Below are 27,870 nucleotides of genomic sequence, written 5' to 3'. Positions count from 1 at the left end.
TAAGAAATACTTCTTTATCATCTTCCTGGTATTTAATCTCTTTTCTTTTCAAGTCTGCGCAAGACTTTTGTCAATCAGTAACTATCTTGAGATTATCTTAAGTGGTATGTTCCCATTACAAGGTCCATTGTAACTCATTCCTACTCCCACTAAGTGAAAAATTGATTACAATAATTTAGAAGGCACTTGATGTTTTACTTTAACTCACTGACATGTCAGTCATTTAGAACAAGCTCGATGATAACTTTTTCATATAAGTTTATAAACTCTTTCTTCGATAATATAAACATTCATCAGACCGGACTTTAAAGTCTTTAGTTTCACTTTTTTCTACTTGTTCTATCTTTGACAAGAACGACAATTTTCATCTTTTTTATGATCCTTTATTCGATCTAGCAACATAGGCTTTAAATTTAATTTTACAATCAAACAACATATTTCTTTAAAACAATCACACATTCAAAATCTCAGATTACAAATGTTTTCGGCCTTATCGTATCAGCCACCACATTAGCTTTTCCTATTGCAGTTAATAAGTACATTATCATTCTTTAAGGAATTCAATCCATTTCCTTTCTTTTGACTCCTTCGAGTCAACATATTTTTTGAATTTTGAGATCTACATAGACATAGAGCCATTCCCCATGTAGATAGTGGTGTTATATGAACAAAGTAACACAATATTGCCAACTTGAGATCATACGTCAGATAATTTCTTTCATGATTCTCTAGTTTCTTTGAAGCTTAACCAAATTGTTCCTCTTGTACCAACACGCATCCCAAACTATATGAAATGCATTACTATAATTCACATAATTGTTTCCATATTCTAATTATCTGACCTTGGAGCTTATGTCAGTATTGTTTTTAAATCTCAAAGTTTTCTTGGCACTTAATCCAAATGAATATGTCTTTCCTCATAGCTTGGTCAGAGGGAATATAATTATCGAAAAGTTCTTTATGAACCTTTAATAGTAACAAACAAATTCCTAGAAACTTTGAAATTTGAAAACATTCTTTAGAATTTATCATTCGACTATATCTCGTGCTTCCTTTATAAATATATTATTTTCCCCTTAGCTAAGTCCACATGGCCAAGAATACAACCTTAAACAACCAAAATTTATACTTGGTCAACTTAGCATGCAATTTTTCTCCCGAATAATTGGAAGAGCTATACAAAATGGACATCGTGTTTTTCCCTAGTCTTACAAAATATCACAATAACATCAATGAACACTGCCACCAATTAATCCAAGTATAACTAAAATACTTGTTTTATCCAATCCATAAGTGTAGAAAGAAAATTTGTTAAACTCAATGATATTATCGCAAACTCATAGTGTTCATATCAAATTCGAAAATTGTGTTAGGAAGCTTCCTCAACTTTAACTTATAATATCTTGATATGAGATCCGACTTGGGAGACACCAATGCACCTTTTTAACTTATTAAAAGATAATCAATCGTTGAAAGAGGATACTTGTTCTTCTTTGTTACCTTATTTATCAATGATAATCCATACATAATTTCATAGACTCGTCTTTTTTTCACAATAACACTAGTGTGTCCCATATGACACGCTTAGTCTTGTATATTCTCATTCTTAACAATTCTCCTAACCATGCCTTTAATTCTCTAAGCTCATTTGAAGCCATTCGATACAGGTTAAGAAATAAACGCAATACCTGGAAACATCTCTATTTTACTTTCTACTTAATCAAGTAACTATTACAGATACACAATTGGATACTCTCAAACAGTTGGAATATCTTCCAACTTAACTATGAAAATTTAAGTATCTACCTCATCCACTAAGAAGGCTTAACAACCTTATAGCAATAACTTTATTATATCTACTGCCAAAATCCCAGTAATAGATTACTCTCTTTCCCTATAACTAATATCTTAAAACTTTTCTAATTCTTTAAAATCAATTACTTTAAGTGATCATCATGACATGGTAGGAAATCAATCCATTCAAAAAAATTACCTTCGAAAGGTAACTTTATCAACTCCATTATAAATCAACACTTTGAATCCTTACCAGACATTTGTTTACAAATATGGCTCACCCTCTCCTTCAAGCCTAAAGGGTTAGGCGCACACGTCACTTAAGATCAATTCTATCATAATTTTTATTCTTTAATCCATACTATACTTATGCATAAACGAGGGTTTTCCTTTATCCAACATTGGCACTTCCCATTGTGCCAGTACATCATATTAGACTAAACAGGGGAATGGTGGTTAACATCATTACTATCACTATCTTATTTTTTATCCTCTTGCTCAATTACGTTCTTCAAACCCTTGAATATACACATCTTTTTTTATACAATATATTTTTTACCTTTACAAGTAAGGAGTGACATCAATCGAACCTTATAATCACCAAATTAGTAATAATGACATCCTAGTAGCATGCATACACTTTTTAATTGAAAACAAGCTCGATTAGTAATAGAATCGGCTAACTTGTAGATCTGATACCAATAAAAGTAACACCCATAACCCGTATACGCGAACCAATACTAGTTACAGAAATCACATCATAAATTCAAAACATTTCTTTAATTGAACTAAAAATTTTGTTTCATTCAAATATCACCAAATTTTGTTTCATTCAAACATCAACAGTTTTATAACTTGAACAATTATTATAAAAGGATCATTCAAGAAAAATTGTATATAATATGGTTGGTTACGAATTCAAAACCGGTTACGAATTCAAACCAATTTCAATCAGTGATAGATGGTTTTGTTCTATTTCATAAATAAATAAGATTGTCTAACACGTTTGATTTAAATCCCAAATTATTTTTTTCTAATCATAGTTTAATATCATATTATTTATTCATACTAACTATATTAAGAAATTGCAGACATTTCATTCTCGTATACATGCCAACTAAGACTTTTAGAACGCAATAGGATGTTATCATTGTTACTTGTAAACATTTTCTTAGTGATTGATCCCAAACTCAGCTCCTTACTCATTTTCTTCCTTTTTCCTAAGCGTGAAATTCATCACACGCTAAGTATACACTTAGTGAGGTAATAATATAAATATTTAAAGCAAAGCAACATAAATTTAATGAATAACCATATTCAATGCAATATGATTACTTACCAGTATTCCAACTATGTTACCATTTATTAACATGATATAACCAGATATTAAGTTTCTTACCAATATATTTGCCATTTATCCCATAAGCTCGTAAGCTTATTTGCATGTTTATCATTTATTAACCAATAAACCATAGCCCAATCTAACCTTGAAGACCCTATGTATTCAAGTCAAATATATGCACAATGTTGCTAAACACACACTAAGCTTACGCTTTAGTGCTAATCTGGATATGACACATGTCGTGCCACCACCTATACTAGGTTTACACTCTATTGATCTGGATATGACACATAAAGTTGTGCCCACCACCTGCACCTAGTGTCCTTACACACTAGTGCTAATATAAACCTGCAACTGCTATACTCTATGGAACGCCAACTATACCATGTCCTTCAATGACTTAGTTGGGCATATAGTCTATTTTATTTGATACATCCATGGCAAAGTATATTATCATAATTTAACATTTGGTAGTTCATACCTGAAGTAACATTCACAATAAACATCATATATTCCTGATAAACATCATATATAACCAGGGATCAATGCACTTTATATTCAACCTTTTACATATTTAGAATGCGTCAAATATATGATAATTGCCATAAATATCATGACAGATAATTAAGGTAGACTTTCGCAAGTCATACCCAATGATGTGTAAACATTCATGTACAATATTATGCATGCATTGCACTCACTTTGAGACTTTATATTCAAGTCAAAATATAAGCCTCACTAAGCTTTAACTTGATCATTTGCTTTTAATTATGTTAAATCCCAATTTGTTGTAATTTCATATCCTGGCAGTTTGCACTACCTTTAAAGAAATATTATTATATTATATACCTTTAAAAATTATTCTGTTTATACCAATAGAAACTAGACTCAAATAAGAATTTATCCAGAGTCACTCCTTATAGTTCAATTTGTAAAATTTATGGTGAATTTTCAAAGTTGACCGACATAATCTGTTTTGAGCAGAATCCGTTACCTCGTTTTCTGACATATCCTCGATTAAAAATTCATATCTTTTGTATATACCTAGAAATCAGTTTTTGTTTGTTCTAAACAATACTAGACTGATTTAATAATATAATGGTATAAAAATAATTCTCTAATCATATTGTTAAATTTATAGTGATTTTCAAACTTACAGTCCAAGACTAAATTATGCATATTTCACCAATTTGCATTTTCAACTTGTTCACTAATTCTATTAGCTCACCAAATGCACATATATGCATGCATAAAAATCATATAACATTTTAGGAGTCACTCATTACTATAGTAACTCCATCATTGGCTCATCGTAATCCAATGTTTGTTCGATAACATAAGTACAAATTAAATTTGCACTCACCTGGTCTCTTTAGCTTGCAACCTTCCTTAGAATTTCCCATTTCATCCTTAAGTTTCCTTATCTTTAATAATGTTTGATATTGATTTCAAGGACTCATTCTCTATGAACCATTACCAAACATACAATTTCAAAACAGATGTTAGAATCTGACTAACATATGCATACTTTGGAAAATAAATTCCTAACAAATATTTGATGCTTATCGATACAATTTCCATATCACAACATAGTTGACCTTAATACTTATAATTGACCACTCAAGTTCTTTATTATCCCAAATTCACATAACATTTTCACTTAAGCTCCTAACCTTTCCATATTTTAATTTAAACCTCAACTTTTACAAGCTTTCCAAATAATCCAATTTCACACCCTAACTTCAATTTCAACACTGAAACATTAATTTCCAACAGAGTACATACTCTATTGAACACTTACACAACAATTCGTAACTTTTCCAAAACTACCAATTCAGTCCCCCAACTTTTCAAAAATTACATAATGGTCCCCAAAAATTTTCTAAGGCTTGTAGAATACTTTCTACATCATTTCCAGTTAATTTTTCCATAATTTTTCTCATCTTATATAGTCAAGGCCTAATGCTTGTATGTTCAAGATTAGGTTTTTCATGATTTTACTCGATTTTGATTCGATTCAAGCATAATAAACTTCGATTCAACCTTATAAAATCTCTACAATAATAAATATAACTAATTTCATCAAAATACATCTCTCCCCTAAAGCTAAGGTTTGGCCGAAACTTTATAGGTTCATATAACCATGTACAAGTGATTTTAATCATCAATCATGCTAGGAAATGATTATACAACCTCAAAAACATCAAACTCCTTCAGCAATTGCATAAACCCTAATGTTAACATATACCCTAGAATTTGGGATCTTTGAACACAAACCAAATTAGCAAACAATAATGGTACAAAATGATAGCTTTTCGAATAAAACAATTATGTATTTCACGACATGATCCAAAATCCAAAGAAAATTGCTCAAAAAAATTCTCTTAAATTGTTCATGGGGAGAATGAAATGTTGACTGAAAATGGCTAAGTTTTCATGAAATTTCTAATGCCAAGCATTCTCCAAAATTTGCAATCTTCCCACTTTGATCCAATATTTCAAATTAAACATGGAAATAATCTCAATCCAGTGATCCATATTATTTTTCCATTATTTTAAAATTGGAAAATTTTTTAAGCTTAATTTATCATCATTCAAATTTTCCCAAAATTTTTATTCGATCTGATTTACCGATTTTAACACTTTCTAGTTTTTTAACAATTTCCAGATCAAGAATCGATTTTAGTAAAACCACATCTCAAGATTAAACTATCCATTTATGGAATTAAAATTCTTTATTTTGGGAAATTACCAATTAGATCCCTAAACTTTTCCTAATTTATTTTTTTGGTCACCAAACTTTCAAAATTTATATTTTGGTCACTAACCAAACTTTTGGGGTATTACAATAGAAAATTATGGTGTTGAGTTGGAGAATACACTAAAGAGGAAATCCACATTTTCACAGTCTCTTTTTGTCTGAATAAGAAACATAATCAAATTTTCTTTTGTTCTTTGTGTGTCACACCCTAAAGTAGGCCTAGTTTTTTTTTCTAATTTCTAATCGACTTCAATTCTAAAGTTAGACTAGATTCATGACTAAAATGAAATTCCTGTAACTTTTGAACCTAATTTTGGAGATCATTAAAATTGAGTGGCCAAAGTTGTTATTTGACCTTTTTTCTAAGTGGGATTTAAATGCCCATAAAACTAGAACCAATACCCGGTTAGAGAAAAATAAATAAAACCTCTTTCTCTCTCTTCCAACTTTCTTTTTTCTCTCTTCAAGAAAATTCTCTACCTCTGTTCTTCGCTCTGGTGATGACACCGCCCTCGCCATCTTCTTCCTCTCGCTAGCCCACGTCCGTAGATAACGGTTGCACCCTCATCGTCCCCAGCGTGTGGATTTTCAAAAATATATCTGAATATTAAATCCTTCATCTGTAATAAGTGCACCTCAATGCTTTGATCGTTAAGGTTGTTCAGTGAAAGAAAAAAAGTATATCTGAGCCAGTCTTTAAAGGATCAAATAGTAATGGGCCATAGGTAAGTGAGATTTTCAAAAGATGTAGTTCCCTTTCTTTGCCAATTGGATGCATAGTTGTAGAAGTATTCTTGAAACTGATCTCCAGTGGTTTTAGTTCTAAGTATATATTCGTTTGGAGTTCGAATGAAGTACTCGAACTAGTTAAAGCCTATGAGATTCAAGGTTTGATCCATATTCAGAGTAAATGTTTGACTAGGTGGCTGAGGAAACGTAACGGATTCTATAAAGATTTCATATTGAATTTGATTTAGTCTTGGAATTTTCAGAGAGCATTATGAGATAATAATGGTCGTCTGAGCAAATTAAAGTGAAGTACATGGAATAAAGTTCAAGTAAAAAGGTGCCATTCTTAAGTTCTGCTTCGATAAACTAATTAGAGAACCTCTGGAATAATCGGAGATTCAACAAAAGTGTTTGCATACATGGTAAAAGTGTAACTACCATAGGTGGATTATGAGTTTATAACTACAATAAGATTTGTTGTGTAACTACTTAAGTTGAATCTAAAAATATGAGTGTCTTCTGGATGTCTTTTAATTAAAGTATGCTTGGCTCTATGATAATTCCCTAAAAAAGCTACTTTCAAGGCCTTTTTCACTAAAGTTATTGCTTGTTTAAGGGCTCTTAGGTCATTTTAGACGCATGTAGATGCATATCATTTCATTTTTTATGGTTGTGTTACTTTATGTTGTTAAGGTTCTATATAAGGAGGAAGGTTTGGTTTTTAGTGATGTGAAGGAAAACAACAAGTAAAGGGAAAGCTAGGAAGGAAATCCATGGCATCACACGTTACTGAAGCAAATAGAAATGCATTGGAATTTATGGCGCAGAAAAGGACAAAGATATTATTACAAATTGATAGATGGCTAGGCACGCATTTGATGGTTATAATCGTTTACAGAGGACCACTACCACCAGTGAGGATAGACATCACACTAAGGAGTGACTCTAGGGATATGATGGGAATTTTGGAGTGTTAAATCCCATGAATACCCTTAGATATTTTTATTATTTAATACACGTTACACACTCACACTTAGCAGCTTGAATTCCTTCATCTTCTCCACCATTTTCTTCCCTCCATCTTCTTGGTGATGTTACTCTATTGGTGAAGCTCGAGGGAGGGTGAGCTAGGCGTTCGAGAGGAGCTAGATAGCTAAGACGGTTCGTAGTGGCCGAGGGGAACTCCGGCAGTGTGCGTCGAAGGCTTTTTCCTCCATCCTTTTGTTGTTTTATTTCATTATTTTAGTGGGATTGTTTGGAACAAATTGTTTCATGTTTTATTTCATGGAATGTTTGATCCCCACCATGAACTAACCTTATTTGGTGAGGTTGATTTTATGGATGTTTGATTTTGTTTAATGGTAGATTGAAGTTTATCTTTTGAATTTACTTGTTTTTGCTCATGAAGGCTTAATCTTCTAAGTTTGTAGGAGGCATGAGAGTGTCCATTACTTAGATGAAGGCTAGGTGATCGAGATAAACTTAGTCATTAATTCTTGGAGTATTTGAGAGAAACACAGTAAGATCCACATAAGCAATGGTTGTAGTAGTTTACTTAAGCTAAACCTGGCATAGTAGTACTATATCCTAATCCCTTAGTACTTGAGAGAGACTAAGATAGGATTTCAACGACTAAAGGGAGTAGTTTTTATCAATAGTGTAGGCTGTCATAGTTGAGACTGAGAGGAGATGTCATGGCATTCTATTATATTAGGTTTCGTTGACTATAGATAGCGGGAGCACTTTCAGCAAACTCCGTCGAGCAAGTGAAGTTTAGATATATTAAATCTGCTAGAGATATGAGTTTTAACATCCTTTAATCATTCCTCATCACTTATTCCTGAAGTAGTTTCCCTTGTAAGGATTGTCAAGTCATTTCATTTATTGTTATTTTATCATTTTGTGTTGCCTTGGTATTGTTATTGTTTTTACCTTACAATTTGCTTTGTTGCCATTACATTTACATCCATTTTGCCTCAACATTACCATTTGATGCCACATCATACCATCATTTTATCCCCACCAATATTTATTGCCTTGACATCCATCATTAGTGCATTCCATTACTAACTATACTTAGATATAGTAGTGCTTTGATTTGCTTAAACTTTGTAATTTCCACCAACCCCTGTGGAGACGATACTCACTCATCACTTTATTAATTGTTCGATTGTGTATACTTGCACATATTTCACGTCCATATTTAGTACTCACAAAACATGAAAACGTTTTTGCCACTGTTGTCGGGGATTGGCAACTTGAAGCTAATTAGTTTTGCAAGAGCATTTTATTTTTGCTTTTTTATTTTTTTATAGTTTACTTTATATTTTACTTTATTCTTTTTCAGTCTTATTTGGTGTATGCTTATAAGACATTCCGACGCCACTGGAACCGATTGAACATGAGATTGAGAGACTTTTTAGACAAATAAGACGTGTTCAACGTGCTCAAGAAAATATGTATCAAATTGGGAACTAGGGCAATGGTCAAGATGAAAGAAATCAGAATGCTGAGGCATTAAAAAATGTTGGACCTGCTGATAGACCTCGTGTTATTCGTGATCATTTAAATATGATGTTAGAAAATTTGAATCCTGGAATTGTGGCACCTGAAATTCAAGCTGCACATTTTGATCTTAAACCAGTCATGTTTAACATGTTGAATTCCATAAGGAAATTTGAGGGCATGCCAACTGAAGATTCCATACAGCATATTCGTAACTTTTTGGAGGTTCGTGATTCTTTCCATATTATTTGCTTGACCGAGCAAGGTCTTGGTTGAGTGGTGTTCCATCTGTTTCGATGGAATCATGGGCCAATATTTGCAAGAGTTTCTTATTGCGATATAACCCACCGAACATGAACACTCAACTAAGGAATGACATATCATCTTTTCACCAGGGCTATGACGAATCTATGTATGAGTGTTGGGATTGTTACAAGAGTTTGTTTCGAAAGTGCTCAAATCATGGTTTTCACAATTGGACTCAAGTAGTTATGCTTTACAATGGAGTCAATGCACCCACGAGTATGATGCTTGATGCCTTGGCAAATGGGAAATTGCTATATAAATCACCTACTGAGGCGTTTTCTATTTTGGATAGAATTGCCAACAATGACAATCAATTTCCTTCCTCAAGGCTTGGGAGTAGAAGGAAAGCACCTGGAGCATTCGATTTAGATACCAAGGACTCGGTGTCCACTTAACTCTCGGCTATTACTAATATGCTGAAAATTTGCAATGCTCCACTTAGGTAAATGAAGTGAAAGCAGCTAGCTCGGCATGTTTGTTATGCCAAGGCAATCATCACGAAAGCGAATGCCCAACTAATCATGAGTCCATCAACTTTGTAGGTAATTTCAATAGAAATAATAACAATCTCTATTCTAACACTTATAATGTAGGATGGCATTAACACCCCAATTTCTCATGGGGTAATCAAGGAGCTCATAATGCTAGTCAACCTACTCGTCAGCAGAATCAAATTGAATCTCAAGGCTACCAAAACACTATGCCATGGAATAATACTAACAAATGATGGAAGCTACAATTCAAGATTTCATATCTACCATGAAGACAATGTTGCAAGACCACTCCACTTCAATTAAAAATCAAGGAGCTTTGTTTCATAGTCAAGGAGCCTTACTTCAAAGTCATAGCTTGTCTTTGAGATCTTTGAAAAGTCAAGCTGGTCAAATTGTTACGGCATTCCAAGAGCGTCAGCATGGACATTTGCCAAGGGACACCGAAGTCACTAAAACACATGGAAAAAATAATGTATAACTAACAAGTTAAGGTGAGGGACACAACATGATAATTCTATCCCCATTATCGAACAAGTTGAAGCTGAATTACATGATGATATCATTACCGAGAAGGAAAAAGAGGATGGTTATACTAGTGAGCCTGCCGAAGCTCAAAATTTTGATACCAAGGCAAAAGTAATTCTGAATCTAATAGTTAAGGATGCTAGACCCCCACCACCCTGCCCACAAAGACTGAAGAATCATAATGATGAAGTTCAGTTCAAGAAGTTTGTGGACATTCTTGATCAACTCCGTATCAATGTACCTTTCTTGGAAGCTATTGAACAATGTCGACGTATGCCAAATTGCTTAAGGAATTTTGCACCAAGAAAAGGAAAGTGGAGAAGTATGAGACAATTTCCACGACAATAAAATTTTGCTCTTCATTGAGTAAGTTACCAGCAAAGCAAAATGATCTGGGCAGCTTCATTATTTCCTATTCTATAGGATTTAATTTTGTTGGAAAGGCGCTATATGATATTGGTTCAAGTGTGAACTTAATATCGATGTCAATATTCTAGAAGTTTGGCATAGGAGATGCGAGATCCACCTATGTGATTTTACAACTTACCGACCAATCCCATGTTAGACCTGAAGGGAGAGTCGATGACGTCATAGTAAGGGTGGATAAATTTGTGTTTCCAGTCGACTTTCTTATTCTTGATTGTGAAGTTGATGCCAAGGCACCCATAATTCTGAGTAGACCTTTCCTAGCCACTTGTCGTATTTTTATAGATTGCGAAAAATGTGAACTCACAATGAGAGTGGCCGATCAGTGTGTTACTGTCAATATGTTTCGTATTCTCAAGTATACTGACGACTCTAAATAATTCGAAGGAATATCTGAATTGAACTAATTAATTGAAGAAGAAACCAAAACCCTTTTCTAGAATAATTTTATTCAGCTAGCGGATAAGGAATATTCGATTGATGATGAAAGCTTAGAGGACTAAGACAAATTTCCAATTGGGGTGGAAAAATCTAGTTTACTACCAGGTAGATCAGGTATGAACTTTGAATCCTTGAATTTTGATGAATTTATTCCTCCTAAGCCATCGTTATTGCATGCACCTAACCTAGAGCTTAAACCCTTTCCAAGATATCTTAAATATGTTTATTTAGGTAGAAATAATACTTTACCTGTGATTATTTCCTCTAACCTTACTATTAACCAAAAGAAAAGTTTGTTAAATGTTTTGATGCATCATAAGAAAGCACTTGGTTGGACTATGGCTGATTTCAAAGGAATTACTCCCAAAATTTGCATGCACAAGATCATGCTAGAAGAATGCCATGGAAACTCGATAGAGCCACAAGGAAGACTCAACCATGTTATGAAGAAAGTGGTAATGAAAGAAATTATGAAATGTCTTGCTGCTGGAGTGATTTAACCTATATCAAATAGCTCATGGGTGAGCCCTGTCCAATGTGTACCAATAAAGGTGGCACAACTGTGGTTACCAATGAAGATAATGAGCTACTGCCCACTCGCACTGTTATTGGATGAAGGATATGTATGGATTATCGTAAGCTCAACAAAGCTACAAGGAATGACCATTTTCCTCTACCTTTCATTGACCAAATGTTAGATCGATTGGCAGCCAAAACATTCTACTAGTTTTTAGATGGGTATTCTGGGTAGAATCAAATTGCCATCACACTAGAGAACTAGGAGAAGACTACATGCACTTGTCCCTATGGCACTTTTACCTTTTGGACTCTAGAATGCCATAACAACTTTTCAGCGTTGCATGCAAGCTATTTTTATGATATGGTTGAGGAATTCCTTGAGATATTCATGGATGATTTCTCCATTTCTAGAGATGATTTCGAGTGATACCTTGGAAACCTGGCAAAAGTTCTCAAAAGATGCGAGGAGACTGATTTGGTCTTAAATTGGAGAAATGTCACTTCATGGTGACTGAAGGCATTGTATTAGGGCACAAGATATCTCACAAGGGCATTGAGATGGATAAAGAGAAAATTGACATGATTGAAAACTTGCCACCGCCAACCTCTATTAAGGCCATAAGGAGTTTTCTTGGACATACTGGTTTGTATAGAATATTCATCAAGGACTTCACCAAAATCTCTAATCCCTTATGCACTTTGATTCAACAAAACCATCCCTTTGTGTTTGACGAGTTATGCCTATGCGCATTCACTGAGCTCATGCAACGATTGATCTTATCGCCCATTATGTTCCTCCCGACTGGAAATCACCATTTGAGTTAATGTGTGATATGAGCGGCTATGCCGTAGGAGCTATTTTGGGGCAACGCCGACGTAAAATTTTTCATGTTATATATTATGCTAGTCGTACCTTGAATGAAGCACAATTGAACTATACAACCACTGAGAAAGAATTACTTGCCTTGGTATTTGCTTTTGATAAATTTAGACCATACCTAAGAGGCACTAAAGTTATTGTTCACACTCATCATTTAGCTATAAATATTTAGTGAATAAAAGGATGTCAAGCCTAAAATTATTAGGTGGATCTTACTTTTGAAAGAATTTGACTTAAAGGTTGTAGATAGAAAAGGTATTGAGAACCAAGTTGCTGATCATTTATCTAGGCTGGAGAAAAATTTTGAATGCCATGAAACTGTAGATATTCAAGAGGAATTTCCTGATGAGAAAATCCTATATGCCACGACAATCCCGTGGTACGTTGACCTTGTTAATTTTCTTTTTAGTAGAATAATGCCTTTCGATTTGAACAGCCAGGGCAAGAAAAAATTCAAGCACAATGCAAGGTTCTATTTTTGGGACGAGCCATATTTATTTAAGCATTGTGTTGATCAACTCATTTGACGATGTGTACCTAAAGAGGAGCAACGAGACATTTTATATCATTGTCACACGGCCCCTAGTGGAGGCCATTTTGGAGGACCAAGGACTGGTTCCAAGGTTCTGCAGTTAGGTTTTTATTGGCCAACTATGTTCAAATATGCGTAGGCATTTTACAAGTCATGCGATCGATTCTAACGCACTGGAAACATATCTCGGCAACATGAAATGCTGCTGCATGGCATTTTGGAAATTGTGTTGTTTGACATTTAGGGCATTGATTTCATAGGACCATTCCCATCTTCTGGAGGTGATCTATACATCTTACTTGTTGTGGATTATGTGTCGAAGTACGTGGAGACAATTGCGACATCAAATAATGATTCCAAAAACGTGCTCAAGTTTTTGCACAAGAATATTTTCACTGGGTTTGGAGTACTTTAAGCCAACATTAGTGATGAGGGAACTCACTTCGATAACAAGTTGATTGCCAAGTCATTAAGGAGGTATGTAGTTCGTCACAAGATTTCCACGATATATCATCCACATACAAATGGTCAAGCTGAAATATCCAATCGCGAGATAAAGCATATTTTAGAAAAAGTGGTGAAACCAAGGCAGAAGGATTGGTCATCGAAGTTAGATGAAACACTCAAGGTTTCAAGACTCCTTTAGGCATATCACCATTCAAGTTGGTGTGTGGGAAGGCCTGCCACCTCCTTTTTGAGCTTGAACATAAGACGTATTGGGCTATTAAAAGATTGAATTTTGATCCTCAATTATCTGGGGAACAAAGATTACTAGAACTTAATGAGTTAGAAGAGTTTAGGGAAAATAAATATGAGAATGCGAAGATATACAAGGAAAAGTCAAAGAAGTGGCATGACCAAAACCTAATGCCACGACATTTTCATGTTGTCCAACAAGTGTTGCTTTACAATTCCAGACTTAAACTTTTTCTTGGGAAGCTCAAATCTCGATGGTCAGGACCATTTGAGGTGCATTATGTCTATCCACAAGGAGCGGTTGACATCAAGAACATAGATGATGGGACGATCTTCAAATTCAATAGCCAGCGTCTTAAAATTTACAATGGATCTCTAATTATGTGCGACAAGTCGGTGTTTTACTTGCACGACGTCTGAGTGTGCCTGCTCGAAAACCAGATTTCAATGCCACAACATTGAATTCCATTGATTTTGCATAAATAATGAATTTATTTTCTATTGTCATTATTATTATTATTATTATTATCATCATTATTATTATTATTATTTATTTTTCCTGAATAATTACAATATGTTTTGTACTGCATGGACCCACTAGTACATGGGAAAATATTCTTTTTACTTCATTCCATTCTTTTATTTTATTTCCTTATTTTTACGTTTCTCTCTCCATTGTCCTTTCACATCACATTAATTTTACAGTTTACTTTTCTTGTTCTCACCTATCTATTTACCCCATCCACTCATTTTCTCTTAACCGTCCACTCACATTATCTCTCCTATTATTGTTTTTAACTTTTTTTCTTATCTCATTTATCCTCCATAGACGACTCCGTTGAAGCCAAACGAAGCTTTAAATTTTTCTTCATTTCACTCTCAAACCAACACAAAAATGGTACGAACGAGACCTATAGAGGCCAAAACCCATATTCCTCAACAGTTCGTTGATGACGCGACAAAGTAAATATTTCAAAACATCAAAAACCACAAGATTTTCTTTGAGTTGGGGTTCATTTTCACTGATGAACAAGATGGTCATTTCGTCTAACCCGAGACAAGTCGAGCCGAGCTGAGTCGTTGACATGCATTGATTGTTGTTAACCAATATTAACTTTTATTGAGACAATCTATACTAAGGTTTTTGACATCCTGAGTTTGATTTTTGAGGTCCGTTTCACCAAATTCAAACTCAGTAAGCCATTTCTTAGCGTTTTATCATCTGATTCGATCTAATTTTCACGTTTAAGCTCTGGTTTTGATTAAATTCATTTTGACTAGTATCTGAGATATTTTGGGACGTTGAATTCAAGTTCAAGGGTAACGAATGAGGTTAATATGATCAATCAGTCTAGACATATATCGAGGTAATATTATGCTACTCTATGTATATTTTAGGATACACATTGGTTATTTGTTCAAGGCATGATTAAATACCAATTGGATATGTGTTACACTGGTTATTCTGAACTTGTTCTGATTTTGGTATATTGTTAATGAACTGTTTAGGACTTGAATGACCCATTTAAGGAACTAAAAGACCAATATAAATATTATGATGAAATAAGTTAGATTTCGAGCTCTAAAATCCTGATTGTTCTCGCTAAGAATCTATATCGTCAACTCCCAATTGGAAAATGAAAAAGTACCCTTAAAGATTATAAGACTTTTGATTTACCTATTAAACTCCTAATCTATTAGGAAAGCTTTACGACAGTGACTTTTAACCTTGAGGAGATACGATCTAAATTCCTGATCTCTGAGTAATACATGGAAATTATATCTATCGAATGCTTTTCGTACGACTGAATTTACTGAAATGATAGAAATATCCCTGAACATTAAAATGATCATAATACCCTTAACTTTTAGAAGGACCCCAAATAACCTTATGACTTGGATTAAGTGAATTACTAGAGATAAGTTTTGGAATATCGGTAAAACCTTAAATGTCATTTTTGGCCATAAGGATTATGAAGTACGAATCGAGTATGGAAATTGTCTCTATCATGCTGCCAGTATGAGAATAAAGTTGATTAATTATGTGTGAATACTCTTGAATAACTTTGGGATCCGTGAAAAAAATTAAAAAGATAAGTCGTTTAACTTCAAATTACATTTCGAAATAAGAAATCTACACCCGTGAAGTGTTCTTGTCAGAATTCTGGATATGTACCACATTGTTGAGACCTTTATAGTTCAATTTGACTTGGGAGTCGATGTTGTTGTTAGGGATCTCAAATACCGCAAATTTCCATTTATCCTCGTTGGGTCATTTTACTGAAATTCCTCTAAGATTAAAAGTGGCTAAAGTGTCCCGACATATCGACTTTGAACTTTTGATTTGATCTGTTATTTTATCGAACTCTTTAATTGGGACCTCACTCGAGGAATCAATTTGAAATCTTAATTTATTATGAAGTAAAAGTTAATAAATACCTTTTTGATACGTCTGAAATCCTAAATGTTCCTGAAGCATCAATATCTGAATATATGTTTAGATCCGTTAGCAATTAAACCCTATTGATAGAGACTTCGATCATAAAATCTGATCAATTTTTCCATAAGTTCATACTTTCTATTCCTGATAATTTCCAAGCGTTTTTGAAAATTAAATGAATCCTCTTTTGTGTTCCCTATTGACAAAAATGTTTTCTCTGATTTATATAAAATACGATTTCTAATATATGGTTTCTGATTTTTGACACAAGGTACAATTAGCTTCTGATTTTTGTTATTAATGTTTGCTATCTGATTTGTTTTATGGGGGTATTGTTTGGTAGGTGTCTGGAGACTCTAAGGTTCATATAGTTGGTAAATCCTTTCTGTTGTGATCATTCATATTGGACTCCTAGATCATATGGGTCTAGGGTAAGTCCTTACGGATGCTGTTCTGGAGTGCTGCATTTGGTGTACAGTTGGAGGGAAACTGTGTATTTTAAATAAAAACTGAACATCTGATTTTGTTTTATGATATTACTGGTTATATCTAAAACTGTTTTATTAGGGTATTCATTGGGTAGGACTCTGGAGTCTCAGCGGTTCAACTAGCTGGTGAATCATTTATGTTCTGATAATTCATATTGGACTCCTAGATCCTAGAGGTCTAAGGTAAGTCCTTATGGATGATGTCCTGTGGAATTTCATATTGAGTATTTGGATTGAGGGTACTACAGTGATTTTAAAAACCTATTTTACTGAAATATCTACTACTGTTTTTAAACTATGATTATATTTTATTCTGGTTTTGAATCAACACACTATACGTTTATTTTGATCTTTGAACATGGTCTTCTGAATGTTTCTTCTAAGCTATAAGCTACTTGTTTGTTACCTGAAGAAATATCAGTGGAACCTCAACCCATCACGAAAACCTGTAGATGCTTGAATCAATGAGATTTTTTTATGTTTGTCATTTATTTGCATGTTCTTCAGCATCACCTGGTAGTTTTGTATTACTGAGCTCCGTAAAGCTCATTCTTTTACTCACCATTTTAGGTTAAAAGAATCGATCCAGTGCAACTATCGACTCTAGTAATGGGAATTCATTCAACTTGGCTTGTAGTGTGCGGTACAAGCGTAATTAGGGGCATGTATGTCATATTTGATTTTTATACTAAGTCTGGAGCTTGTATGATTTTAATTCTATTTTTAATATATAAATGGTTTTTTGAACTTGTATTTTATTTATAATTTGTTTTATGATTTTACATGGTTTAAAAAAAATTAATTTCTCATGAATTTTTACTGTGGGTCGTTCCGGTGACCTTAATGTGACACATCATATCAGATCGGATCACCCGTATCAGTCTGAGTCTTTTACACTGTGATTCATCGATAGCAACATATTTCTCTGTGTGTATGAATTTGTTATTTCGGGTTTTTTTTTTTTGCAATACTTGTTGCCACATAAAATTAGAATTGCCTTTTTTTCTCTATTTAAATGCTTAGCTTTAGACATTAAATAATATGTATATCTTATCATGTTTTGATAGAAATAGAATCTTATGAAGAGAGTTTTAAGCATCGACCTATTCAATGAGGAAATGTAAAATGGAAGAAAAAGGCATAAAAAATCTATAAGCAATAGTGAAACAAGCTTACCCACCCACTCAAATCGCAATCCATAAGCCAAAGCCTTACGAAACATGTACCTACTACTTTCATAGATTCAAATGATGCCCTAAAATCAAAGGAGCTACCTGATTATCTGTACCTGTGGTGTTAGGCAATTGGGGATTTGGGGTTGGTGAGACCACTTGTTCCCACACCAACTCCCCTTTGTTCTTTAACTGTTTTTGGTTTAACACCAACCACGTTTTTATAGCCCCTGTAGTTTGGTTGTTGGTGAACGGTGAACCCTTCCATTGAGTCAAACCTACAAAAACCTACAACAACCATAACCAAATTAAAAAAAAAAAAGTTTTCTTTTTATCCCGCAACTCCAATCTCAATTTAGATACACAAAGTTACAAACTTTCCTGTAATCTCTGTTTCAGAAAAATTAGAGTCAGAGAGAGAGAGAAGGAGAGAGAGATGACGCAGGTGAGCAAAATCTACAATGGAACACAAAAAACATGTGTTCTGCCCAATGTCTCGAAACCCCAGAAGCCCAAAACTGTCCCTTCGGTTTCATTCAGATCGAATCTCAAAGGAGGTTTTTCAAGTTCCTGGGGTTTGGTTGTGAAGAATAATGGCAAGTTGGGAACAATCAAGGTTCGATCTTTAAAGGTATCTGCTTCAACAGCTACAGCTGAGAAACCACCCAGCGCATCAGAAGTCGTGCTTCAGCCAATCAAGGAAATTTCGGGTACGGTTAAGTTACCCGGGTCCAAATCTCTGTCCAATCGGATTCTGCTTCTAGCTGCTCTATCCGAGGTATGTTGATTTTTCATGATCAAATAAAAATATGATATTTTATAGCATTTGATTATTATTTCATGTTTTAATGTTTGTTTGATATGTAGGGGACTACTGTGGTAGACAATTTGTTGAACAGTGATGATGTTCATCACATGCTTGTCGCCTTGGGAAAACTTGGGTTGCGCGTGGAACATGACAGTGAAAAGAAACGAGCCATTGTTGAAGGCTGCGGTGGTCAATTTCCATTAGGGAAAGGGGAAGGTCAAGAAATTGAGCTTTTCCTTGGGAATGCTGGAACTGCAATGCGACCTCTTACCGCTGCTATTACCGCCGCCGGTGGCAATTCAAGGTCTGTCCCATCATTTCCGTTGTTTAGTGAAGAAAAATTGCAAGCTCGTGTAACCATATGCTTATATGCTGATGCTCCTTGTTTTGGCGTTTCATTATCAAATTTTTAGCTAATGCATATATGCTACATGTCTCTTTAGCTACATACTTGACGGCGTACCCCGAATGAGAGAGAGGCCAATTGCAGACTTAGTTACTGGTCTTAAGCAGCTGGGTGCAGATGTTGATTGTACTCTTGGCACAAATTGCCCCCCTGTCCGTATAAAGGGGAAGGGTGGTCTTCCTGGGGGGAAGGTTAGATTATTTTCGTTATGTTCTAGTGGTTTTTTATTGTTGGATAAACTGTTTTTATGAAGTAAAAGTCCAAAAAATTATACTTCTTGTGATGTTTAAGATTCGTGTTCCTTCTGATTTTTATACTTTTAGATTATGTGAAGGAAAATACTATATTTTGGTCAAAAGTAAAAGGAAATTGACCAACTTAACTTCTGATGTTCTTCGCAGTATTCTTGATATAACTTCCGTTGTGGTGTACGTTTGCAGGTGAAACTCTCCGGATCTATCAGTAGTCAATACTTGACTGCTTTACTCATGGCAGCTCCATTGGCTCTTGGGGGATGTTGAAATTGAGATAATTGATAAACTGATTTCAATCCCATATGTTGAAATGACTATAAATTTGATGGAAAGGTTTGGGGTCAGTGTGGAGCACAATAATAGCTGGGATCGATTCTTTATTCGAGGAGGTCAAAAGTACAAGTAGGTGGTTTCTAAACTTGCACTCACAAACATAGCCACACAATTCTGTACTCTGTTTTCATTAAAGTCATAAAATGGAAATATCTTTCAGGTCTCCTGGAAATGCTTATGTCGAAGGTGATGCTTCAAGTGCTAGTTACTTCCTTGCTGGTGCAGCTATCAGTGGTGGGACTGTCACGGTAGAAGGATGTGGTACAAGTAGTTTACAGGTACCTTTTTTATTAAGTTTCCTACCAAATTAAATGCATTATTTCCAGAATCAGTGGAGTATTTACATTTCGTTTCCTACAACATTGTTTTCTGCCTTTCGAAAGTGCTGTTGAATTGTATGACGTCTTTAAGGCTGATCTCAAATTCCTTTACATTGATTATTCCAGTTGGTTGTTCTACTAGAGCTATCATACTTTGATCTTATGCTGCACCTGAATAAAAATTCATGCTTATTTTTCTTTTGTTAAGGGTGATGTAAAATTTGCCGAGGTTCTCGAGATGATGGGTGCCAAAGTTACCTGGACTGAGAACAGTGTAACTGTGACTGGACCCCCGAGAAATTCCTCTGGGAGGAAGCAGTTGCGTGCTATTGATGTCAACATGAATAAAATGCCGGATGTTGCCATGACTCTCGCTGTTGTTGCCCTTTATGCTGATGGTCCCACTGCCATAAGAGATGGTATAATATTGTCTTTTTGTTTCTCTAAGATGAACATGTTTTAGCATGTATGAATGCCATCAATGTAAAACATGCCTTGGAATTAAATTTCATGTATTCCTTGGTACTTTTATTTTATGTTATAACATTTTCTTTGGTTCTCTTTAGTGGCTAGTTGGAGGGTGAAAGAGACTGAAAGGATGATTGCAATATGCACAGAACTCAGGAAGGTAGGTTTGATCTAGTTTTATGCTTTTAATAAAAGACCCAGTGGATGATGCTTTGGCCTTTCCAGTCCCCCCTAACTTTATTGGTTCTATATTGCAGCTCGGAGCAACAGTTGAAGAAGGGCCAGATTATTGTGTGATCACTCCGCCGGAGAAATTAAACGTGACAGCTATTGATACTTACGATGATCACCGAATGGCCATGGCATTCTCACTTGCGGCCTGTGCAGAGGTTCCAGTTACCATAAAGGATCCCGGTTGTACCCGGAAAACCTTCCCCAACTACTTTGAAGTTCTCGAGAGGGTTACAAAGCATTGAGTGGCTCTGTCATCCTAGAGAATGAGAGATTAGGTTCGACCACCGACCTTAAAATTATAGGTTGAAAGCAGTTGAACCTTGTCTTTGGATGTCATTCCTGATAATTCCACATTGGCTACTGAGTTTATTACAATTTCTTCCTAGATAACTTGTTTTCTATTTACAATGAGTACTTGGTGTTTGACCCGTGTGTGATATTAAACTAATCAAATTGCACAAAACTGGTTTCTAAACCCCTAGCAGCGGTTGAGTTGCAGCACTAGTACTTTTGTATATGTTAAACAAAAATCATAGTTTTGTTCTTTCGTTTCTGGAGAAATACCATCATTTGGCGTTTTTAGTGAATATCTGACTTATTTTTTGTGAATTTCAATTTTTTTTATTAAATGCCGTCGGTTTTTAAATTGCTTAATTCAAACATTAAATATATATATATATATATATATATATATATATATATATATATATATATATATATATATATCGTTTCATTACGTTTTCAGATTGCAATTAAAACAGTAAATGTTTCAATTTTCAAGCACTATGGGGTAAGTGAAGGCAACAGGTTTGTCAGCTTATGTGTGGTTTGTTGGATGTAAATCCTCAATTCTAAATATAACATTATTATAAAAATATGATATAAAATCAAGTTTCTTAACAATTTAATTTTCAATTATGTCTGTAGTGCTATACATATATATATGTATAATCCACAATTATAGACATGTATCATTTAATTTAATCATTCTGCTTTTATATCTATTTCAACGTCACCTGACCTCATATGCCCAACAAACGATATATATATATATATATATAGTACGAGGCTAGCTAAATACTAGAGAGGAGCATACTCATGCCCAAGTTCATCTCGGGTGACTACCACTATAACAAATTTAGGAGGATTATCGTACTTTTGCTGCATCAAATCAAACAATGCTGCAAAGCATCTCTTATTTTCTTTCGGCCAAAATTGTACTAAATAAAAAATATATATAAATATGATAAAGGATAAACATAAACTATTTTTATAATGCAAGTAGAAGGGGCATTGACAAGGGAGAAGTCATTTTCATGAATCATGCACGCATCATTTGGCTAAATGTAATGACATTATTATATAAAAAATTTAAAAAAATCATTTATTAGAATAGTTACCGAAAACCGTATTAATTGGAAAAATATCCCCTAAACTGTACACAGATTACCTTACGTCCTACAAAACACGTGCCAAAACATTGCGTGTTATAAGACGCGAGATATTAAAACGTCTCAATAAATTTATCGCGTTTTAAAAAAAATTGAAATTAGATTCCACGACCTTGCATCTTACAAAGTGCGAATTTTGTTTGAATATGTGTCTTTTCAACAAACATTGGGCCTTGTATACAGGGATGGACCAAGGGGTAGAGGCAGTCACACTCTGAAAAATTTAAAATTATCATATATTTTAAATTTTTTCTATGTCTATTGAAAATATGTTTTGCCCCTAGAATTTTAGTTCGTCCCATGGAATTTTAGTTCGCCCCTTTAAGTTTAAGTTCGTCCACCAACATAAAATCGTGTGCCCGTCCCTACTTGTATAATGTAAGGTTCATTTAATATTTCTTTGAAAAGGGTGCGATGACTCCTATAAATAAGGGCCCCTCAACCAAAGTCATAAAACCTTACTACACAAATATCTCTCTTTTTGTTACTTTCTCTTATCTAATCCATTATTGGATTATTATGACGGGATTATTGAGGCTTAATCGAAGGCATGTATTCAATTAATGACGGATAAATTCGTTGGTAATTTTTATTTATTTTTATATTTATTTATTTGAAGGGATTTGAACGTTCGTTGACATGTTATATCAACCGTTCACGAGCCCTCATGACGATATTCTTATGTATTTGTACAAATCCAGTTTTGATTACTTTAGCACTATAATTGGTGGTATGAAGTTGCATCCTCCACTGATAAATGCATTGCTAGAATGGTGGAACCCGGAGCCGCACATGTTTAATTTTTCATGTGGGGAGGCAACTGTTACCTTTGAAGATGTTGCATTCCATCTTGTGTTGCCTGTTGACGGAACAACTATTATCAGTATTGTCAATGGCTATTGGTACGGCTTGTGTGAGGAATTGCTCAGAATTCCTCTGAATGATCGTGATTTGGATAGAGGGAATATCAAAATTAAATTTTTTGATGACAATTTTACGCAACTACCCCCAATACTGCTCCAGTAATTAAGGAGATAATTTTTGAAATTTACGTTTATTTATTTTAATTTTTTATTTATGATATTAACATTTTATTTTATTGTAAATTTATTAGGATTATTTTTTTATTTTTTATTTTGCAGCGATTTGCTCGTGCTTATATTTTACGAGTTATTAGGGGGATCTTGATGTCAAATAAATCTCAGAACAAACTGCATCTGATGTGGTTGTATCATCTACTCATTTTGCAACACTCCAAATATAAGAGTCGGGGATCGGTAGTGTTGGTCTTTCTATTCTGGGAGCTTTGTAAAGTTGTCTATCCAAACAAAAAAGTTATTAGAGGGTGTCTGATGTTGTTGGAATCGTGGGTTTGGTTGCGAATGTCGTTTTTACGCCTGATTCCAACACAACCAACCCCATTTCAATTTCCATTACTTCGGATGTAATTAGAAAATAAACTATGTTTATATATTTAGATTATTACACATTTTTAAGGGCTTTACAAATAATTATATTTTGTTATATGAATGATAGGTGAACTGACACACTAACTCACACCCACCTACCAAAAACTCTACGTGATTTTAGAATATTGATCGATAAGATGACAGACAAGTGATAATTTTAATCGATTTCATTATTTTTAATGCAACTTTATCTAACTTAGTAAAAAAAAATTGTAGTTCCTGTGGATGTCGTACAATGAAGATACTATTAGATCGGGGCACTCTGGCTGAAATAAGTCTCAGTAAGGGCATTTAGATGTGCATGATCCCGCTGATTAGGGTGTTCAAAAATACCGGCCCGATTGACCTGACTCGTCGACCCGATTAAAATATATTGGGTATTTATATTGAAAATACATGATTTTTTGGGTCGGATACCTAACCCGCTAAATTTTTCAGGTTCCTGTGTCAGGCCTGGGTCAGAAAATATTGCTTAATCGGACACCCACCGACCTGGTATATGATTTATTAAATATTTTTTATTTTGTATTAAATTTTTAGTTATAATTCTCAAATTATTTCACTCTACATTCTAAATTCCTAATTTCTTAAATTTGTTGCCATAACATTCTAAATTCTTAATTTCTTAAATTATTTCACATTAACATTCTAAATTATTTTTTAAAATTTGAAACATTTGAAATTTAATTATAATTTTTGTTTTAATTTTTAATAAAATTTTCAATTATATAACTTGATTCTTTTTAAAAAATTATATGTAAAATATATATTATAGAACTTTAAATTTTAGAAATTTTTATGGTTTTTAAAATAATATAATTTAAAAAATAAAAAAATATAAACCGGATACCTGTGACATGAAAATATCAGTACCTGGATGTAATGGGCCGGAACACGGGTCGAAATTTTGGTACCCGAAAATTTTGGGTACCCAGTTTTGAGCACCCATACCATTAATAGTTTATGAGATAGTCAAGTGGCATCCTATCGGTGCCGTGTTGAGGCAATTTAACTGTTTCCAAATGATTCCGGTACCACCACCAGACTTGGACGACTTGCATCATGTAACATGACATGGGAAAACGAATGTTAATTGGGAGATTCATCATGCAGAGTGGGTGTTGTAGTGGATAACAAGATTATATAGCTGGCCCGTTTGTCAACCCATATTCAACCATAATGTTTTCAATGATTACATGTTGTGGTAGGAACAATATGTGATGTTTCATATATGGCCGAAGAAGAGCAAGCACGAGAAATTTATGTGTCTCCCCAAATTCGCTCGTCGACGCAACGTCTGCCGACATAACGTGGTGTTAGAGGTAGAAGGGAATAACGCCAGACAAAAAGAAAACACGCTCGAGCCTCGTCATCGAGAACAGAACAGACACCTACATAGTCCACAGCAGAGCCTCAGACATCAGTGCCACCACATTAATTCACCCACTCGACGCATTCAATATTTTCAGCATCTTTTCAACATATGTCGCCTCTAACATATTGTTTTCATCGACGCGTTTCATTCCTGTCCAGCGGTGGTTGCTCATTTGTATTGCCTTCCTGTACCAATTCAATCACATTATCCATCAATTTCATCTGTATGTATTCCACCATCAGTATTTCAGTTTCCACCTACGTCAACAAACTTTAGATAGGGCAGTATTGAATATACACTGCCACAAAGCATATTGTACATCGGTCTCAGGCCAAGTGCTAGTGGTGGTATTGTACATGTAGTTGACGATGACGATGATGATGATAATGTTGATAATGATGGTGATGGTGATGTTGATGATGCTGATGCTAATGAACAAATTTCATTTTTTATGCTCGATTCTTTTTCCATCACACTCGACTTTGTAATGAACATTCTTCACCATGATTAATCTGGCCTTCTCGAGAAACATATCGTTTCTAAAAAGGGCATCATATTTTGATGACATCCTCTACTTATCGCTTGTGACAATGATATGAAAAATGACACACCTCCACTTCAGAACTTAGGGCTTCCCTTGTACATAGAATTCAGGAAACTAATTGGGAGATTTCTCGTTCCATCAAAACCTAGTCTTTTGAGGAAACTTCTCGTTCAATCAAATCCACATATCTCATGATCCAGAGAGTCGAAACTATGCATTATCTGTAGGAATTTCGGACACGTTAAAAACGAATGTCCTAACTCGTATAGATTAATTATGTTTTTTTCATTATGCTACTTTTGTAATTAACAAAACATATTCGTTATTTTTCAATTTCTTTTTGTTTCGAACCATTTTCAACGTGATTTTTACACTGCTTCTAATCTTAGAAATTACAAAAAATTTCACATTAACTTCTCGAAAATACTCCCCGAACATGCCTATCAAGTCATTTTAGCTTATTCTTCATGCACAAAACCAAGCTCTGGAACCATTTTGAACAAGATTTTTATCCCTTTACACTGTCTCATATGTGTCAATATTACCCTCAATTGAAAGATATATTATAATACTACACCTCTAATTTTATAAATTACAAAAAAATTCAGATTAACGACCAAAAAAACCCCTCAAATATGTCTATCTAACCATTTTAGTTTTTTCTTCATGTGCAAAAAATTCTTTGGAACCATTTTCAACGTGATTTTTAACCCATTTATAATAACTCGTATATATCGATATTGGCTTCAATTGAAAGATAAATTCCAATATTATGCCTCTAATATTATAAATTATAAAATATTTTAGATTAACTACTCTAAAATATCACTCAAACGTGTCTATAAACACTTGCGATTTGGGATGGAAATCTATATAACTCGCATTCTACAAAACACAGACTGTTAAATGCCACACCTGATAAATTGTTGAGCGTTTCAATATCTCAGAGACCTAGCGTTACGCAAAACGCGAGGTCTTTTTTGAAATATTAAATTGTATTATATGAAAATTGTTTCCATGTTAGAAGAGTCTCGCGCCCTATAGAATGCAAGGCCTTGACACGCGTTTTGTAGGACGCGAGGTAGTCTTACATGTGCAGTTTAAGAGGTATTTTTTCAATTAATATTGTTTGAAATTACTAATCAAATAATTGATTGTTTTAGGTTTTTCTTATATAATAACGCAAAATGTAATAATATTGACAACTAGTAGCCTCCAAAACTCTATTCTATAAATATATTCATGTTGTCGCAAAAACTTTGCTTTTTAAACATCAACCACTTCGTGTACGGTATTACACCTCTAATTTTATAAATTATGATGATTTTCAGATTAATTACTGAAAATACTCCTCAAATATGTCTATCAAACCATTTTAGCTTTTTCTTCATGCGCAAAATAATCTTTGGAACCATTTTCAACGCGATTTAACCCGCTTATGATATCTCGTATGTATCGATATTGGTTTCAACTGAAAGATAAATTTCAATACTATGCCTCTAATATTATAAATTACGAAAATTTTTAGATTAACTACCCGACGTGCCTATAAACACTTGTGATTTGGGCTGAAAATCTATATAACTCGCGTTCTACATAACTCAAAGACTGTTAAATACCACACCTGATAAATTGTTGAGCGTTTCAATATACTGGTGACCTCGCGTTACGCAAAACAAGAGGTCTTTTTTGAAATATTAAGTTGTATTAGCTTAAAAGTGTTTCCATGTTAGAAGAGTCTCGCGCCCTGTAGACACATGATTTTCGTCATTATAATATTTATATTATATAATATTATTAATTTCGTTTTTACATATGCATGCATGAACACGTGACCCAAATCAGCAGGCCCAACGAAAATACCCCAGTGGTCCAAACCCGATAGACACGTGAACTAGGGTTTGGAAACCCTAGTTTTGTTCCAGTCGCGCCGCACGTTCCCCCGAGGTTCCCTCACACCGCACTCCTCTCCAACAGTCCCGAAACGGCCGGCGTCGTGTGGGATATCAACATCAATAAACCACCACAACAAGAAAAGCAACAAGAGTTAGAGATTGATTAGGTTTCAAATACCTAAAAATAAGTTTTTTTTTATTCCTATAAAAGCATGTAATCATCCATTTGTAAAGGGAGAGGTTGATAATACAAAATACAAGGG

At 34.2% G+C, this 27,870-nt stretch overlaps 1 protein-coding gene across 1 annotated transcript; it reads left to right on the top strand.

The window, feature by feature from the left end:
* Positions 1 to 18,359: 18,359 nt before the first annotated feature.
* Positions 18,360 to 21,306, top strand: LOC120193077 (3-phosphoshikimate 1-carboxyvinyltransferase 2-like). The gene is given in 9 exon segments (XM_039195690.1): positions 18,360 to 18,828; positions 18,918 to 19,162; positions 19,302 to 19,455; positions 19,705 to 19,770; positions 19,772 to 19,920; positions 20,012 to 20,129; positions 20,380 to 20,590; positions 20,738 to 20,799; positions 20,897 to 21,306. Coding segments are annotated over 9 exon segments (1,566 nt in total). The 5' UTR covers positions 18,360 to 18,486; the 3' UTR covers positions 21,116 to 21,306.
* The last annotated feature ends 6,564 nt before the right edge of the window (positions 21,307 to 27,870 follow it).

The sequence above is a fragment of the Hibiscus syriacus genome, unplaced genomic scaffold, assembly GCF_006381635.1.
Source record: "Hibiscus syriacus cultivar Baekdansim isolate YM2019G1 unplaced genomic scaffold, ASM638163v2 tig00116984_pilon, whole genome shotgun sequence".
NCBI classification, from domain to species: Eukaryota; Viridiplantae; Streptophyta; class Magnoliopsida; order Malvales; family Malvaceae; genus Hibiscus; species Hibiscus syriacus.
The sequence above is the reverse complement of the archived record's forward strand: the minus strand, read 5'-3'. Positions and strand labels throughout refer to the sequence as shown.